Raw genomic sequence first — 17,905 nt, forward strand, 5'->3', positions numbered from 1 at the left:
GCTGTAACGGAAATCGATCTAACGGAGGTGGCTCTTGTCCGTTTAAATCTTGTCAGACCGTCTGCTGAGTAAATCGGAGCAACCTTCTTCTCTCCCTCTTGTCCTTCCCGTTACAAGACCTTAGCCGTAGTTTGTGACCCTTTCTTGGTGTTTGAGGTGGAGCCCTTGTTGAAGCATAAATGAAAGGGCTTCTGCATTTTGGCTAATATAATCTTGTATTTGCAGAAGTCTTAGGGCTTTTACACGAAGCAGCATCTTGCAGCAGCCACTTGTTTTTATATATAAGGGTGTGAATTGTCTAAGCTGCGGTGCTTAAAGGGAATACTCCACCTACACTCAAGTCAAGTATAACCCAGTGGGAAGCCTTGCAGTCTACACTTTATTGACAGGTACATGCCGTGGAGGGTTATGCAGACAAAGTGATGCAAAGCAATATAGATTGTGAACTCTCTGTTTCATATTCTCATCTTCCTTGTAGGGAAGCTTACCCGGCTTTCACTCAGGCAATATTTAAAGTAATAGCGGTACTGCTGTCTAGAACCTTAGAAAATAGAAAATGTCAATCTTTAAATGAATATTTTTGCTCCTCATTTGCAGGTTTTGATGTTGCAAAGACAGGTGATGCCCGAATTGGGTTTGTTGGTTTTCCATCAGTGGGGAAATCTACTCTTCTAAGTAATCTTGCTGGTGTATACTCTGAAGTGGCAGCATATGAATTCACTACACTAACTACTGTGCCTGGAGTCATTAGATACAAGGGAGCAAAGATACAGGTGAGATCTGTTTGTGCCTGTGGGGATAAGGTGGTATATATAGGTGCAATGGTGTTATGTCTGAGTGATCCAGCCTGACATTAGCAGGTTAGAAGTGACATGTAGAAGTGCTTGAGAGTACATTGGAAATGTTTCCATGAAGTACTCATTTTACCCTGCTTTTCACTTTGCTGTGGGGAGAAGCTCCTGTGGTAGTTCTCATTCTCTATGAGATGGTATGTTGCATTGTACCAATAGGGCACATGGGATAATAAATACATAAGATTCAAAGGGGAAACAATTTTGCCATATTCTGTTCAGATTTGCAGTAGAGTCAGCTGGTTTAGGAGAAAGGTAAAACTAGGATTTGTTTTCTCCATGAAGAAAAATATTTTTCTCGTGAGTTAACTTTCCTTTCTCTGAACAAATAGCTACTTGATCTCCCAGGAATTATTGAAGGTGCCAAGGATGGTAAAGGCAGAGGACGGCAGGTCATTGCAGGTGAGTATATTAGAGGTGGAGGCAGCATCCTATCACTGGTTCAGTTAGTACAGCTTATGAGAATGAAGGTTTGAATCACCATTTCTGATGTCTTTAAAAAGCTGAATTGTATGCTGGAATTGAGCTGCCTGCTGTGCAGCAGGAGCCGCTTTCATTTCATTCTGTTTTCAGTTCTGGCTTTATGTATTTTGCCAAGTTTTCCCTCTGCGTTGACACTGCGGTGAAAGTATCTTACCGATTTTGAAGGCAGATGTTACCCCATATTAAACAAGGCTGCTGTCTTCATTTCTTTGCCTAGCTTATTGTCATCAGTCTGGGGTCTGATTGTAGACAGGAAAGAATATTTTTCCAGCCTCTGTGATTCTTATAACATGTAAGGATCTGTCTCTCAGTAATGCTTAGCCAGCACTACAAACTTCAGTCTTATACTGGAATTTAAAAATAAGCAATGTGCTGGCCTTCAGGGGTTTAATATTGTCATCAGTCCACTGAGCCGTATTTTGTGTTGTTTTGTCTCAGATTGTGTGAGTGTACTTTTTTGAGAGAGGACTTTCTTTTCCTGATTCTTAGTTGCACGAACCTGTAATCTGATCCTGATTGTTTTGGATGTGCTGAAACCCCTTGGTCACAAGAAAATCATTGAGAATGAACTGGAGGGATTTGGAATTCGTCTGAATAGCAAGCCCCCCAATATCGGCTTTAAAAAGAAGGATAAAGGAGGCATTAACCTTACAGCCACAGTAAGCTGGAAGTTTTCTTTAATCAAAATTAAAAAAAATATGCTTGAAGACAGAGGCATTTGCAGTTAATGGTATGCCTGGGACCATTCCTGTGCTATGATTTCTTTAGAAGCTGAACTGCTGTACTCTGCTGTAGTCAGTTACTTTTCTTGGAGGCCACCCATACCTGTCCTAGGAGCCTGACCACATCCTCGCCCCCAATCAGAGGCTTGGTTGCTTTCCAACAATTACAAATTCCAAGGCCCAAAGGAGAGGGTGCAAAAACTGCCTCTTGCTTGGTGGCTACAGCATTCTTCTGGAGAAGATTGCTCAGAGTTCCAGGCCTTGCAACCTGGACTACTCCTCACTTCCCATTTCTGAATCTTTAAAAGCGTAGAAATAGCCAGAGATACCAAAAATCGGAACTGTACTCTGGGATCTAAGTACCTAGCATGTAGTTGTCTGGGGAGCGAACTAGTAGATAGGTGGGTTTGTATTGCAACTGGTCCCAGATTGACAGGAAACACTACTTGTGAATTGTCTGATTGCAGCTATCAGTGGGCCATTAAGATAAATAAAGCTGTTATGATTTAAATCTTTTTTCCCTCTCCTCAGGCTAACTGTGGTAAAATCATAGTCAAGTCCCATAACTTACAGTGCAGCTATTATTTCCAGCAATCTATATGCAGCAATTGCTAGGTGACAGCGTTATTAATTGCAATACTTGGTTTGACTGTAAACTCTTCCATTCCTTCATGCTGTGTCTGTGTTCAGTGTCCTCAGAGTGAGCTGGATACTGAAACAGTGAAGAGCATCTTAGCAGAGTATAAAATTCACAATGCTGATGTCACGCTGCGCAGCGACGCCACTGCTGATGACCTAATTGATGTTGTTGAAGGAAACAGGTACTGTTGGGATCCTGGCTTTGGCATACCTGTAGTTTATATACAAAGAATTTCTCAGTTTTGCTTCCCACAGGAGCTAAGCTAGCAATGTGGTATCAACATAGGGATATCCTTTAAAAGCAATGATGTTTTTTTCTTTCCAATGAAGGTAGCAGTGTACTGCTGCTAGGCTGCTGTAACAGCGTTTCCTTCTCTTTTCAGGGTTTACATCCCATGCATTTATGTCCTAAATAAAATTGACCAAATTTCCATTGAGGAACTAGATATTATTTACAAAGTACCCCACTGTGTACCAATATCTGCTCATCATCGCTGGAACTTTGATGATCTGCTGGAGAAAATTTGGGACTACTTGAAGCTAGTACGAATGTGAGTCCCAGTTGCTGCCTTCTGTGGAGTTAAGTGTAAGGCTAAGACTGAAAAATGTCTCAAGAAGGGATGAATGATGATTATTTTATAATGGTTTTCTACCAGCTTAGAACTCTAGCTTTCAAATGATGATGTCTTTTGTCAATGAAGTACATTCACTCTGTAAATCGGAAATTGTGCTCCTCTTGTCGTGTGATGGATGGAGTTTCTGAATAGTCACAAGTGCTATATTTTAAACTTGGAGGGGAATTAAATGAGGACCTTCTGAAACCCAAGTCCAAAGTACATCTTAAAAAATTACTGAAATCATGGAATTCTAGTCAAACTTAGTGCAAAGTTGTGAATTTCAGAGGTAGTCCTCTTTTCAGTCTGTCATGCATTCAGCTCTCTTAACAGAACTGAATTTAATTCTTCATCTAGCATTTCAGATATTTTTACTATAAATGATTCCAGGTTTGTATCATACTTCTAATCCATTTCTTTGGATTAATTTATGAATGAATCTATTAATACTCATAACAGTAATTACAGTATTTTAAACTGGTATCGATCTTCTTGTGACAATATAAAATCCATTGTAAAAAGGGGTTTAGCATGTCTAGGTGTCTGGGCTATAGAATTTGTCAGTTGTTTTCCTAATATATGTTACGTTTTTCATAGAAAAAAAATCACAAGTCAGAACCATACTACTGTAGGTGTTCTTTTCCATCAACTATTCCTGTTTCACCTTCTTTTAAGCAACTATAGAAAGCTCACTAGCGATAACCATTGCAGTTACAAGGGAGAACCTGCTGCAGCCACTGGCTGCCCAGATGTGTGTTTCAGGTTAAGAACACCCAACAATTTAGAGAGTATTGTCACCACTGAAATAGTGGAACTCGGCACAAGTGCCTAGGATGACAGTGCGCATGACCTACGAATTCAATTTCATGATGGGTTGAAAGAGAAGAGGCGGTGTTGGTATTGACTGACAGTTCCATCTGCATTACAGCTACACCAAACCTAAAGGGCAGCTCCCAGACTACACCTCTCCTGTGGTACTACCTTACTGCAAGACCACAGTGGAGGATTTTTGCATGAAGATCCACAAAAATCTCATTAAAGACTTCAAATAGTAAGTATTATTGTAAAAGAATAATATATAGAAAATAATCTTCCTCCTGATATATTCTTTCATTCTCTTGTAAACTAGAAGGGAAAACAGGATTTATTTTTTTTTTAATGTTGAATAGATCTGCCAATGACAGTTAAACTTAACTGTATTTGATGTTCCTGTGCTCTTTCGTGGATAAATTTCCTCTATGGGGAAAATGCTTTTTGTTTATATTTGAAAGTAGTGCTAAATGCAGCGTTACAGGCCACTGTCCTGTATGCACAAGTACTTTGGATGACTTCATACTTTGTTTTGATCTGCTTGTACTGTGGTTCACACAGACCACTCTTTGAGGTACTTGCAGGAGAATAAAAATAGCTTTTAAGCGTTGCTTTCTGTACTAGCTTTGTGACAGAAATAGCTGTTCTGCTGTTTGCATATTATACTTCTAAGCCTTTTAAATTTGGTTTTTCTTCTCCTTTCAGTGCACTGGTCTGGGGTTCATCTGTTAAACACAACCCTCAAAAAGTTGGTAAAGACCATACTCTTGAAGATGAGGATGTTATTCAGATTGTGAAGAAATAAAGTTGTTCTCACACAGTTTGCCACTGTGCCTGAAATTTGTCATTAGTTGTAAGTGGCAAAGAACAGGCTCTTTTATCACATCTATAACAAATAGGCATTTGTTTTTTATGGTAGTACCTTACTGCATGGTAAAACTGGTGTTTCTGACCAACTTGTGCTGCAGTGTCCCATTTCAGCAGAATTTACCGATGAGGGACTCACGTTAAGCAACTTTCACAAGGAAGCTGATGCCTGGGATGATTTTCTGCTGCATGTACATGTCTTCCCCAATTGGAAAGTTCACGCATCAGGAATTATTTTGTCCTAAATTAGAGCAAAACTTGAAGAGCAGAGGCTGCAGAACCATATCTTATGAAACATTGCTAGAGGACAGAGTTCTAGCTGCCTTAATCCAGTGTTCTTGTTTGAATACTTCAAGGCTATTAATAGTCCTGCAGTTGTGGAAAAGATGGTAGGTTCTGCTCATGAGCAGTTGCTTTCAAGTTGTTTATACTACTGGAAGTAAACTAGATGCTTGTGTTTTCCTGTGTTAGTGACTGGAAGCTTTCAAGTTTTCTTAAAAGAATTTCCTGCTTAGCTTAGAGAAGTCAAGTAAGTTGCACAAGCAGTGGTTCTTTGCTTTTTAATAGAAATTAATGAAGTTAGAGCTCTCACATGAGGAAAAAGCTTATCAAATACATTGGCCTCTAGCATTTGCTCTCTTACAAAAAGTAGGGGTGTCTACTTAAATGTGTCAAAAGTGCTCCCTCTCACATTATTGCACATACAAAAAGCAGCACAGTGATTTCAACCACCCCTTCAAGCACTAAATCCTTGCTACAGTGCTTGCGACTCAGCATGGTAAAGACAAGGTTCAAGCCTTGATTCTACTCTAGCCCTTTTCCTTCCCCCCGCCCCGGTTGGACACAGATTCCTGTGTAAGTGAGCTGAACTACTACAGATGTGCCAGAGTTATCAGCCTTGAGGGGAACGGGGCAGAGCAGAAGCTATGAACAGTGAACCTTTCACTCTTTAGTTTTATGAGTTCTACTAGACTGGAATCTCATTTCTTAGACTTAACCATGGCTGTACAAAAACCATTTAAATACAGCAATTCCATTGTCTGTCTTCAGCGAGGCCCATTATCTTCCCTGTGGGGGAGAGGAATGGTCTGCTTTGATGAAGGTAAACTAAAGTTGAAATTTTCTACAGATTCAGCTCAAACCATGGTTTTAGCTTACACACAAGAACAATGCTAAAAAATCAGTTGATACACTGACATAGTTTAGTTCAAGAGCAGTTGATACAGACAGCTGGTAGAATCAACTTTATTTACAGAATGTTACTGGCTAAAAAAATCAGTTGATACACTGACATTATAGTTTAGTTCAAGAGCAGTTGATACAGACAGCTGGTAGAATCAACTTTATTTACAGAATGTTACTGGGAAAGTGTCAAGTTAAAAAAGTATGAAAACAATCTTACAAGGACAAGCTGGTGATTGCATGTTCTACACAGATTGTTTTAGGAACAACCACTAGAAGTATGGGTGACCCCCAACAGATTCCACACTGGAGATTTCAGCTTGCTATTTCTGCACAACATTGTCTCTGCTGGACTGAATCAAACCCACCACAGCATGCTGGCAATTGTTACAACACAGTCAAGTGATTTTTTTTTTTTCCCTGCTGCTGGTTTTGTATTCAGTGAGACCTAAGAAAGAGCAAGTCTGTGAGAATTCTGGTTTTGCTTTCAACCTTTTTTAAAAGAGCACAATGGCCTAAGCTAGATAGAGGACATGACAGCAGTACTAGACTCAACACAAGTGAGAAAGTGAAGTGAGGAACCATGCAGTAGAAGGATGGAAGAGAACATGTAACTGTTCAGAAAAGTGAAACAGGCTTAAAAGGAACATAGTATTTTAAAACCAAATATACACAGTAAGATCACAAAACTGCCCAGTCCTCCCCCTTTCAAGCCGCAGAACAAGACTCCAAGGGCAAGTTTCACAGCAGTTGCATTAGTAGATGCACACTAGATTGAGGACAGTTCTCAGGACTCCCTTCTTTAAATAGAACAGAAGGCAGTGTAGAACAAACCACAGCTATGACTGAGGAGTTGAAAGGTGAGGATTCAAAGGCTCCATTTTGATGACCTTTAGTAACTGGTTTGAAAGATTAAAACAAGGAAAATACTGCAGCTAAACAGGGACCAGCACCAGCACTCTTGAAAGAGCTATGACCAGTAGGTACCTACAGTCTCTTTGCTTATGGCAGACTGAAGATCTGGCTTTATCGCTACTGTACCAGGTCCCATCCTCAAGGCTGTTCGAAGACTTAAACAGTTCTCTCACTTGGTGGCAAGAGTCACAGACGCAAGGAATCAGACCTTTGTTATACAGAGAGCAAGGTGTGGGCTTTTGCCTTCGACACTTTAGCTACGCTGGGTGCACAGTACATGACAGAAGAATGTCAGAGGGAGACCTAGAGGAGATGAGCAGCAAGAAAAGGCAAAGCAACTTTATCCTGTTCACTCACACTTAGGATATGCAACTTTAATCTTAAAGAAAGTCCCACACGTACAATGGAGAAAGATCCAAACCATAGGCACAACTAAAGCTCAACTGTTATCGCCTACTCTTATGTACAGCTGTATAGATTCAAAAAGGCTATTCTATGTGTATATATACAAAAGATTGTTTATACACAAGTCTGTACACAAGGGTCTATACATTTTGTTTTCTGCAGGAGGAATCCATAGCTGCTACCTCTCACACTAGAGAATATCAGCACTTCATTCACATATCTTACAAAACAAAAAAAAATAGACACTTCCAGGATTAAACTGGCTTTGTCTTGCATCTAAATTTCTTCAGGCTTCACTATTCAAGCCATAATGGATCCTTTAGTCTTGATGCAGACATGAGACCAGGACAGGTGCCATGTGCTTTAGTCTCTCAAAAAGAAATTTTGCACAGAGTGCTAAAAATAAAAGCCCCAAAAAACAAACAGAGGTGAAGTCCTGACTATGGACATTTTTATCCAGTCTAAAGAATCACAAGTGTTCCACCCAGTGGTCACTGTTCACTGCCGAAATTCCAGTTCATCTACACTGATGACTTTGGATGGCATGGAAGGGAGAGGCTGCTGCAAGACATCCGAACCAAACCATTTTGCAAGGCCAATGGGAGAGCTACTTCTCTGGCTGGGGCGATGGTCAAGCTGTGTGTGCCCGTGAGATAATCCAGTCCGAGGCAGCACATTTTGAGGGGTTGTTTGCGCACCAGCGGGTGATCCCTGTGCTCCAGTGCCTGTGAAATGTACAGCTATTAGAGGTGTTCACCCAACGCTGAGATCTGCCCGAGAGCAATCACCTCACAAGACACGTGAGCTGAATGTGGCTTTTATGCATTCTATTAGTCCTGGGAAATCCAGACACCGCCGTGTTTATTCTCTTGTTAGTATTCCCATAAACTGCCTGACACTGCCAGTTCTGGACACAGCATCATGCAGGTTTTAACTGAAGACTAGCACTGAATGGCATTTTATTTGAGATAGGTGAGTGGACATTCATTCAGCAGGGAAGGAAAGACTGCACACATGCTGCAAAGGGTAGATCTGTCAATAGCCACAAGTATCTTGAAACCAAATGCTTCACTTTTTTCTGGCATAAAAGCCTGCAGTGCCCAAAATCCAATACCCGCATAAGATTAGCAATTATTAATATCTAAACTAACAATTTAGCTTCCTGTTAGCACAGTATACTGAAACAGGCCAAGAAGTATAGTACCTGGAGTAGGCTAGTCTGTGTTCTAAAGCTCACACCCTGTTTTATGTTTTAGCTTACCTGATCGTTGTAGTTGCTGTTGCATCATCGCTAGCTGCAAAGGTGTCCCAGAGCGTGGATTTAAGATGTGATGGCTTGCTGTTGGTAGCGGATAAAAAGGTTGGCCGAGGATAGGAGCAGATATTCCCTGCAGGTGAGACAGGTCCACTCCAGGAGGAAGCATACCTGTTGAACATGAGCAAGGAAACTTCTTACCTGATGAGCATAAGGAACTTAAAGCAAAACAAACATGTACATATTTAGATCGGTTGGAATTTATTGCCTGGTTTTAAAGGTAAGTTTTGATGTAATAAACTGCCAGTAACAAGTATCAGTTTGTGCTGTTCCTAACACAAAGTCAGTCTTACAGAGAAGATGCATTAACTTAAGGGGAAAAAAAAAAGTATGGATTACCTGCTTGCAGCAGAGGAAGATGTTGCGGATGAACCCCCTGTGCCAGCATTCTCTGGACCAATCCTGGATGCAGTTGATGAGCAGGTCGTACAATTGGTACATGGGGAACAAGGGGTACTTGATGAACAGGACGAAGAAAAGGGCCTCCTGGTACTGGGGAGGCCACTGTAGGAGTCTTTCTACCAGCTGATTTAGGCCTGTAGTCTTGCTCTTTGGTGCAACGATTTGCTTGGGTGAGAGGTGTGGAACATGCAGAGCGTTGCAGTGCAGGTAGTTTGGTACCTAAGGTGGGCAAAGTTTCTTGATCTGCATTCTCCACAGAACTAGACAGTAGGTTATCTGTAGCTAGAATTGAATACAACTATTATAGTCCACAGCTAGAGATTACGCCTGATGAAAATTAAAGCTAATGACCAGATTTGATAGCTAGATTCCAGAACTAGCTGAGCTTTAGTCATGTATATGACTAAACACTAAAGCACCTCAAGCAGCTACTTCCATAGACCACCTAGATCAGTTAGACATGGCCAAAAATATCTTAGAATCATCTGCTGTCAGTTGAGGTAGCAGTAATATTTGGAGTGCTAAAAAAAAGAGTCAACTGTATAGTGGGAACTGCAAGCTACCTCTGTAGTTACCAGTACTGAAGTACAATGCCATGGCAGTTAGGCATGTTAGTCTTTCTGGGTCAGGCAATTGGTATCAAGCATTTCCTTTTAATAGCTACTTACATCAGTTAAGGTGACAAAATGCTTCCTTGATCAGCTATGCTTAAAAGAGCTTAATTGGTCTCAGCTTTGATCATTCAGTTGTCTCAAGAGGGCTATAAGTTGCCTGTATTCAATTACTGGCATAGAAAGATATGGAAGCATTACTGTTAATATACTTGTTCATCAAGACCAGTTGCAAAGAAACAGTTTTGGTCCAGGCCTCTTAGTGTCACACTACTGCTCACAAACTGACAGAAAAGGAAAAAATGGATTTAAGCCTAACACTGCTGGAATATTGCACTTGGAAGTGTGGCCTCTCCACAGCTCTAACCCTTCCTCTCATTATAGGCTCATTCCTACACCCTACTCATCTCCATGAATTGGGAATGTCTAAAATTAGCCTGGGCATATTATGTGCTGAAGCTCTTCGATTCTATTCCAATTATCTCTTGTGTGTGTTATTTTAAAGCCATTACAATACCTTCATTTGGCCTCTGATTTTCATCTTTACCATCACTGACTTTCATCTTCCCAGAAACTGGCTCCTCTTTGCTTTTCTCCTTGCTCTCATACATCTTGCGAATCACCGAGGTAGGCGTAAAGGAAGGAGACAGCTGCAGAGAACATAGTAAGAAGCAACACCTTACTCTGTGCTCATTATCTAGGCCGCACTATCTCAGTTGTGGGTGGACACCAATTCTAGCACATCCTTTCCATTTAAAGCTTTTCTGAATCAGCCACTGTGTGCCCATGATTTTACTTCATCTCATTTCATAGCTTTACTCTACAGTTTAGGCATTTCTCTTTAGCTTTTGCAGAAGTCCAATACCTTTATTAAAGCCAGCAGATGTTCTCAAAGTTAAATGTACCTTAACAGGCTTGAAACAAAATAAATGAGCTGTATTTTAAATTACAGCTGTTTTCTCTTTGCTATTGGTTCAGAACAGCAGCTCAACAGGAGTTCCTAGGGAGCTACCTTACCTGTATTAACTCAGGGCTCACAGATCTACAGAAAACTATTGCCTCATTTGTATTTTTCCCCTCAAAGTTACATAGCATCTGTGGAAGCTGCTCATTGGGTATACAAACAGAAGTACTTGTTTGATTTAGCAGCTGATAGCCTGTGTTAGTCCTCAGCTGCAAGCAAGTACTTGACTGATTAACTGGAAAATTTAGATCAAAGCAACATTCTACATAGTACTGAAGGCAGTGAGGCAACAGCTCGGCTTTGAGATTTTATTTGTTTCCAAAGTGACCCTGAAGCTCCTCAGTAATACTTCCACCTACAGACAGTTAGGTCAGTTCGCTTCATACCTGAAGACCAGTGTTCTCTAGAGTGGCTAATTGCTTTCAGCACTTGCCTTCTGAAAACTTAAGTACCAAAATATGAGGGCCTGAATTTTCATAGTTATCTTCCTTTGGTTTCAGAAGACCAGGTCAAGGTAGTATCAATGGTGCTTCTTTAGGTTTAGGTAAGATGGTGGTGAGAAAAGGCTGTTTTCCAAAGCAAAGACATTCAGTTAAGCATGAAGTGCAATTCATTCTTATATTGTGTGGCCACTGATATAGTGTGAATATGATTAACTCCTCTATGGCCTCCCTTTCTCCTATCAATTACAGTCCAGTTACGACACTTTACAGCTTTTCCTACAATCGTGATACATTAGGTACCGACCATGCTAGTAACGGATGCTGTAGGGGCTGGAGAAGATGCATTCCCTCTGTGTCCTGGCGCAGGCGATTTAGTCACTCGCTGCTGCCTGTTAACGGATAGGAAGTTAGTAAGAAGCTGCTCTACTCTTGCCACAGAATGAAAGGCAGGATTGCCAAGAACCAATATAAGCTTGAGCAACTAGTACTAATATCTAGTGAAAGACAATACTCATGTTAAAAATCAGTTGACAGTGTATCCCTTAAATTGTAGAGTCAGATACTCACCTGTTTCTGTAGCCATCTCTGCTTTTGTCCATTTGTGGTTTACCAAAGCCATGCTGATAGAAGTTTGCTGCCTGCATGGCTAAGTCATGTGGTAACGCTAGTCCTTCTAATGCAGCTTGCTGTATTTCCAAGGGACTCATCTGAAGTAGAATTGTATAAAACACACACAAATCAAAGCTTGTATTTGGTTGGGTTTTTTCCTTGAAGATATTGAAGATTTACTACTATAGCTACTAATGTCTTCACAAAGTGTCCGCCCACCAACAGCCATCTGTTTTCTTGATAGACAATAGAAGTTTCAAAAAATCTTGTACTTGAGGTACTCTAAGATGTGTCCAATTGCAATGAGGTTTTGAGACTGTACTAATTAGACTTTGCATCCTCACACTCAGAGTGAACTTAATTAAGCACAAACATCTGGATGCAACAGCTAAATATGTGTTTCCACAAGTTAGTTCTAGACCACACAATATAAAAAGATATGAACACACATGAAGTAAAAAGCATTTGATCTAACCTGTGCAGCAACTGGACTCATGGGCTTCCTTACACCTGGAAATGGATCACCAAGCAATTGCTGAGAACCTTGTCCAAAACCTAAAGAACATTCAACAGTTGTACTTAAAAGGACTACGTTTCTTTCAACATATATAGTATACATCCCTCAGTTAAACTATTCTACATGAACTAAGAATTCCTTATCAAGATTCTCAGTTGATCCCTGAAGTCCACACAGAGCTATCTCTCTTCCTTGTCACTAGGCTGGAGAGCTACAGGCAAACTACTGCTAGTGTTTTGCAACACAAATGGCCAAGTAGTCCCTGAAAATTGGCTTCTTATACAGTAGCTGAGCACGTTACTGCACACCAGAATTCACTGTGAGGTCTAGTCGATCCATCGCAGACATTTACATTTTTTGGATATTAAATTAACATTAGAGACTAGTAAGTCAAAAGGTATCTTGCACTCAGGCAGACACTGACCTAGTCGACCACCAAGTGCCAGGAAGTTTTTATTGTTCTGTAAAGTATTCTTTAAAACAAACTCCAGTAATAAAAAAAGAAAACACCCATTTTGCAACCAGTCTCACCAATGGGTGAAGATATTCTATGGCGCAGGTAATCTGCCGAAGCAGCTCGAGTTGGAAACACAGGTGGAATAGGGGGAGAAGGTGCTCTTTGTGTCAGTAAAGAGGCTGCTGGTTCCAAACCACCTATCAGGCCACTTAAGACATTTGATGAAGCAGGTCTGGTAATGGGTGGACCAAGAAGTTCCTAAGAATAAGTAATGAAAGAATGTTCAGAATATGATCAGTTTATACAAATAAGTTTATTTTACTACACCACAGGCTACGCTATTTATAGCAAGTTAAAGAGACAAGGTGGACTTGTGCAACTAGATACACCAATTCTGGTTTGTCCTTAGAATTAGGCACTTAGCCAGGTTTTTCATTTTCAGGTTGTAATCATGGGAAATAGCATGACAAGACAAATTTGTAAGTAAACCGAACTAGTGACTAGTTCTTTCCTCTCTTTAGGGTCATGTTTGACTACTGACCCCATAATTGCCTTAAACGTCTTATTTTCAAGTAATTTTTGTTTTCCCATCGGGGATATGCTTTTAAGCACTTTCCTCCCCCCGCAATAAGAGGTACCTGCAGAATATTCTTTGATAGAGGCTGGCCTGGCATCTCAGGAGGTGACATTAAGTGGCTCTCAAGGCTCTGCTAAGAAAAGGAAAACATTGTAAATTAGATGTAGATACAACAAGCAAAGTCATTAAGAGACAATCCACATTTGTCTCAGTGACAGAAATAATTTCACCCGACCTGTTAGAACCATAGTTTAATGCATCAGCCAAATAAAATTCCAGCAAAGTTAAGGGCTGAGCTGGCTCACAGATCTTACCTAGCTAAGAAAGTGACTAGTGCTAGATTGCATACAGGTAGTTCAGGGTGCCTTATTCCAGTTTGAGTAAGACTGGAGATGAAACATTGGGCCAAGTGGTCAACTAAAACTATCCCCAAATTGAAAAGTGTTTGTATGTTAGACAATTTAAGATATTCTTCTACGTATCAAAATTACATGTCGATGTAAAGGGACAGCCAGAAATGTTTCAATTTAAGTGTGAAATCAGTCTGCAAATTCTTCACAGGGCAAATATACGTTCTTAGCTATCTCTTAGTGAAGTGGGATGAGGCTAGAAGTCCTTGGGTATAGTTTGGCAGGAAAACCAGATGCTTTAGACCTACTCAGTTGTTAGAAGTATTTTATGGTGCCAGAAGTAGTTATTGATAGCTTCTGGGTCAAGCATACTGTTTAGGCAGCTAGTGGCAGGATGAAATTTCATATCATAATCTCTTCCAGTCTAAAGCTTAGTATCATCTGCTGTTTATTATTAATCTCGCAGCTAACAAGTACTCAGTTTAGTTTTATCTTAGTACAAGTAATTTTAAAATCCAAGTTTAAAACATTAGATTGTGCACTGACATACCTCTATTAACACAAGTCACTAAAGCAAGACATCTGAGCTTCAAGTGTTAGCTGTACCCGTACTACAAGCATTTTAACAGAGATGCCTTTTAATACCAACACTAAGGCAACCATTAAACTAATAATAGCAAGTCTTCCACAGAGAGTGGATCAATGATGTCTGTTATATAGACAGTACCTTTTCTACAGATGTATTTGTTTTTCTTTAAATAAGGTTCAGACAGGCTGAGTTCAAACATAGGAGAATCTTACGACACTAATCAAAATGTCCTCTGTAGTAGACAATTCAGCCTTTTCATCATACAAGATCTTTTTTGGTGCAAGTATTTACAGCCTTCAAGTCCAGGTATTAATCAATTGGATTAGATATTCACATAGGTCCCATTCCAAGGTGGCAATTACTAGACTTCTCACATAGTATTAGAGTTCTGGGACTTTCAGAAACTTAACGTGAAATCAACCCTGTGAAATCTGAACTGAAAAAAGTTCCACTTTTAATTACTTTGGCTAGGGAAAAAAACAACAAAAGCACCTCCCTTACTTTCCCCTCCAAGCAACAATATTCTAAATGTAAGCCTGTATTTAATATCATGCTGCTGTACCCAGTCATGGCTCACGTGTTATCAGAAGGTCGTGTAAGGGGTTTCCAGTTCATAACTCACATCTTAGCACAGTTCAGAAGAGCGAGGCGTCTGCTACTTACATTGACTTTGGGCTGCGAAGGTAGAGTCCCACTTGCCTTCATACTGCTGACTAGTTTGTTAAATGCAGTCATATCTCCATCTTTCTTGATCTGTCTGGAGCCAGCAACATTCAATGCTTCCTCCATTTGCTCAGCCATAAATGGAGTAGCAATTTTTCCCTCCTGATCAACTTTCAGCCCTTTTAGCCCAGCTTCGACTTCTTCCACGGAAAGTACAACTCCTGAATGTGCTGAGAAATACAGGGGAAATACTGGTAAACCATGGTTCTCTGTTTACAAGTGAGCTAATAATTCTTGTGCAGGCGTTGAATACAAGTTGTTTGAAAACAAGGAACAGCCAAAAACTTATCTTCTGACATTCATGCTAGCTGTCAAACCATGTCTGACCTGTGTTTAGACCGATATTCCAATATCCAAATTAGGAGTATTTACATGCCTGTAGTTGCGCATGGCAGACTCCATAAGAACCTGTTTAGGTTCCAACGGATAAGTTCTCACTAGCTTTCATTTATTCTGTAAGACGCATTGTTACTATATTTTACAGCTTCACCTGCTTTTAATAGAGAATATTCATCTGACAACTGAGTTTGTTCCTTTTCAATTAGGAAAGTTCCATTTATCTTATACTCCAGGAGACCAGATGGTCTTACAGCCAGCGTAAGCAATGTCAAACTGTCTGAAGCTATCATAAGCAGAGACAATACATACCTGGAAAATTTAGATACTTTGGAGACTCAGTTACACACTTAGTTTGTTGTGCATAAAGTTTGAAGTAGATGTTTTGCTTGGAAATTAAAGCCACTATAGAAAGATTTCAATGGCATAACCAGAATAAGGTACAAGTGTTATTAAGCAGTACTTTTTTCCTGTGCATATAAATATCTATCAGTGCCCGACGTCAAGGCTAGACATGCTTTATGGACCAGCTAACACACATTACAAGGTATGACACCTTAAGAGAAAAGGAAGAAGAGACAGGAGCATGCCATGGGTTTCTGTAGCAGATGTTCACCCAAAGAAATAATATTTACTAGAAATTTGGGCAAGAAGGTGGAGAAAAGAAACAATGATGCAGACATGCAGTATGGAATATGAAGAAAAACATGATGTTGGTGGAGAAGAATTGACCTGAAAACTCCACTACACTTGAAGAACTGTACTTTTACAGGAATACAGAACCCACATCAGGTACTTCTGAGTGAATGGAAGCTTCCCCACAATTTTTTGTGCCTTCATCCTTGGTTTGTGAGGATCAAAGTTTAAAAAGCTTTTAGTAGGAAAGTCAGACTAAGCAGACACAGAAGAGACTTGTAGTGCTATTTAAGTCAAATTAAGAAAAAGTTCTCCACACGTTAGCTGATATTCCCTACTCCCAGACTGGATGCTTAAGAATATTTGCAGTGCTCAGATACTTTCCTTCCTAGCTACTTCACACAATCAGAGTAGCATTACTTTTTGTTCAGTCCAGGTTACATGGCAATACATGCTGCTTGCCAAAGAGAAACCAATTTGGAATTAGACCTTGAGATTTTGAAGAACACATGCATTTTGTACCCTCCATGCATGCTATGGGCCCAAACATGCAAATCCCTAACTTGGAGGTGCCCTTGAACATTAAGTTTAAAGTCAGCCCTGAACTCTGTTTAGAACATGAATGCTAGTGAAGGTGAATTCTAACAGACTAAGTTCCCTGGAATCCCATGATTCTAGCCAAGTTAGTATAACTAAGACAAATCTGTTCCTCTGTTGTAGCTTTATGTTATTTAATTAACGTACTGAACAGTGAGCAGACCTCAAGTGCTAGCAACAGCCTTGAGAAGTTCAAGTTTACAGTACACACTTGAAAAAATTGACATCCTCAAGCCACTGTTCATCTTTTTGGATCCTGATACTTAATGGATCAATGTGATCCATTACAGATGCTTGCAAGAATGACTTACACTAAGTTTTTGGTAAAGCCAGAGTTTAAATGCCACAGTTTCAGAGCCAACATTACAGTCTCTGGTATAAAAAAACCTTATGTAAAAGCCATAGACAAAGCTGGAAACTCAGATCAAGACTTGCATCATCTTAACTTATGATTATTGCTGGCCAGTAAAGTGGTCTGATACAAGTCCTGATGTCATCCTGTGATTAGGATGAAAAGAATCTGTGATGATACTGACACAACTGAAGTCTGTTGAATATTGGGTTTTCAGTAGTCTAAGTCTATAATACTTCCTACTCCTGGACTTGGCAGTTGAGGTTTCCAGAATACCAAACCTCTTGCCTTGAGATACTGCATCACAAGAACTCAACAATATCTGAAGAGGCACTTACTGCTCTCTCTAAGCTTTTCCTTGTTGGCTGAAAGACTTGAGAGAAGAGGTTTTAAATCCACTTTGGCTTTCTGTAGCATTTCTAGGATGTCCACTTTGTTTTCAGAGTGGTCTTCCAATGGAATGGGAGCAAAGTAGTTTCCAGAGTTCTGGCCAGGGGAGAGAATGGCTTGCTCTAGACCTGAAACAGCAAAACCAGGAGCACTGCGACATCAGTTTACCAACCCAATGTCTCAAGATGAACATACACTGGTAACCAACTTCAATACGTCATTGAAAAGTTATGCCTCACACCCCTTGCCCAAGATCAGCTGGAAAGTCATCAGGAAGCATGACAAGAACATTTATAAAAAAAGAACTTATAGCTGCTTATTGTAAGAGCTTCTAAAAGAATGTCAAGTGCTTAAACTGTGGGAGAATTCACTATCCTAAAGCTTTATCTGCCACGTTCTTATTGAATGAGTAGGAAGGAATATGGGAGGAGGCTATCTAACCCTGCATTGTCTTAGTCTTACCTGCTAGCCTCTCCAGTTCCTCATGTGGTGTAGATCTTAAGCTGCTTGACCGACTTCCAGAACGACTAGGATTAGAAAACCAACTGC

At 40.2% G+C, this 17,905-nt stretch overlaps 2 protein-coding genes across 3 annotated transcripts in view; one reads left to right on the plus strand and one right to left on the minus strand.

Moving 5' to 3' along the window:
• Positions 1 to 4,937, plus strand: part of DRG1 (developmentally regulated GTP binding protein 1) — a 5,138-nt gene extending 201 nt beyond the window's left edge. The window contains exons 2-8 of the mRNA XM_009696445.1: positions 598 to 773; positions 1,184 to 1,253; positions 1,824 to 1,993; positions 2,747 to 2,877; positions 3,079 to 3,246; positions 4,238 to 4,360; positions 4,825 to 4,937. Coding sequence (XP_009694747.1) covers positions 598 to 773; positions 1,184 to 1,253; positions 1,824 to 1,993; positions 2,747 to 2,877; positions 3,079 to 3,246; positions 4,238 to 4,360; positions 4,825 to 4,924 — 938 coding nt within the window. The 3' untranslated portion in view covers positions 4,925 to 4,937. The remainder of the gene's footprint in view (positions 1 to 597; positions 774 to 1,183; positions 1,254 to 1,823; positions 1,994 to 2,746; positions 2,878 to 3,078; positions 3,247 to 4,237; positions 4,361 to 4,824) is intronic.
• Positions 4,938 to 7,986: 3,049 nt separating this feature from the next.
• Positions 7,987 to 17,905, minus strand: part of EIF4ENIF1 (eukaryotic translation initiation factor 4E nuclear import factor 1) — a 20,201-nt gene continuing 10,282 nt past the window's right edge. Inside the window, exons 5-16 of one of the 2 annotated variants that reach the window (XM_009696447.1) lie at positions 17,819 to 17,905; positions 17,305 to 17,484; positions 15,022 to 15,215; positions 13,445 to 13,516; positions 12,881 to 13,064; positions 12,308 to 12,387; positions 11,791 to 11,930; positions 11,528 to 11,612; positions 10,334 to 10,466; positions 9,143 to 9,481; positions 8,750 to 8,914; positions 7,987 to 8,228 (exon numbers count right to left, since the gene is read on the minus strand). The exon at positions 17,819 to 17,905 is cut by the window's right edge and continues 73 nt beyond it. In XM_009696447.1, the coding sequence (XP_009694749.1) occupies positions 7,987 to 8,228; positions 8,750 to 8,914; positions 9,143 to 9,481; positions 10,334 to 10,466; positions 11,528 to 11,612; positions 11,791 to 11,930; positions 12,308 to 12,387; positions 12,881 to 13,064; positions 13,445 to 13,516; positions 15,022 to 15,215; positions 17,305 to 17,484; positions 17,819 to 17,905 (1,901 nt within the window). Of the gene's footprint in view, positions 8,229 to 8,749; positions 8,915 to 9,142; positions 9,482 to 10,333; positions 10,467 to 11,527; positions 11,613 to 11,790; positions 11,931 to 12,307; positions 12,388 to 12,880; positions 13,065 to 13,444; positions 13,517 to 14,985; positions 15,216 to 17,304; positions 17,485 to 17,818 lie in introns of both variants that reach the window. The other variant, XM_009696446.1, reaches the window with a different exon arrangement.

Source organism: Cariama cristata, unplaced genomic scaffold (assembly GCF_000690535.1).
Source record: "Cariama cristata isolate BGI_N322 unplaced genomic scaffold, ASM69053v1 scaffold10333, whole genome shotgun sequence".
Lineage (NCBI taxonomy): Eukaryota > Metazoa > Chordata > Aves > Cariamiformes > Cariamidae > Cariama > Cariama cristata.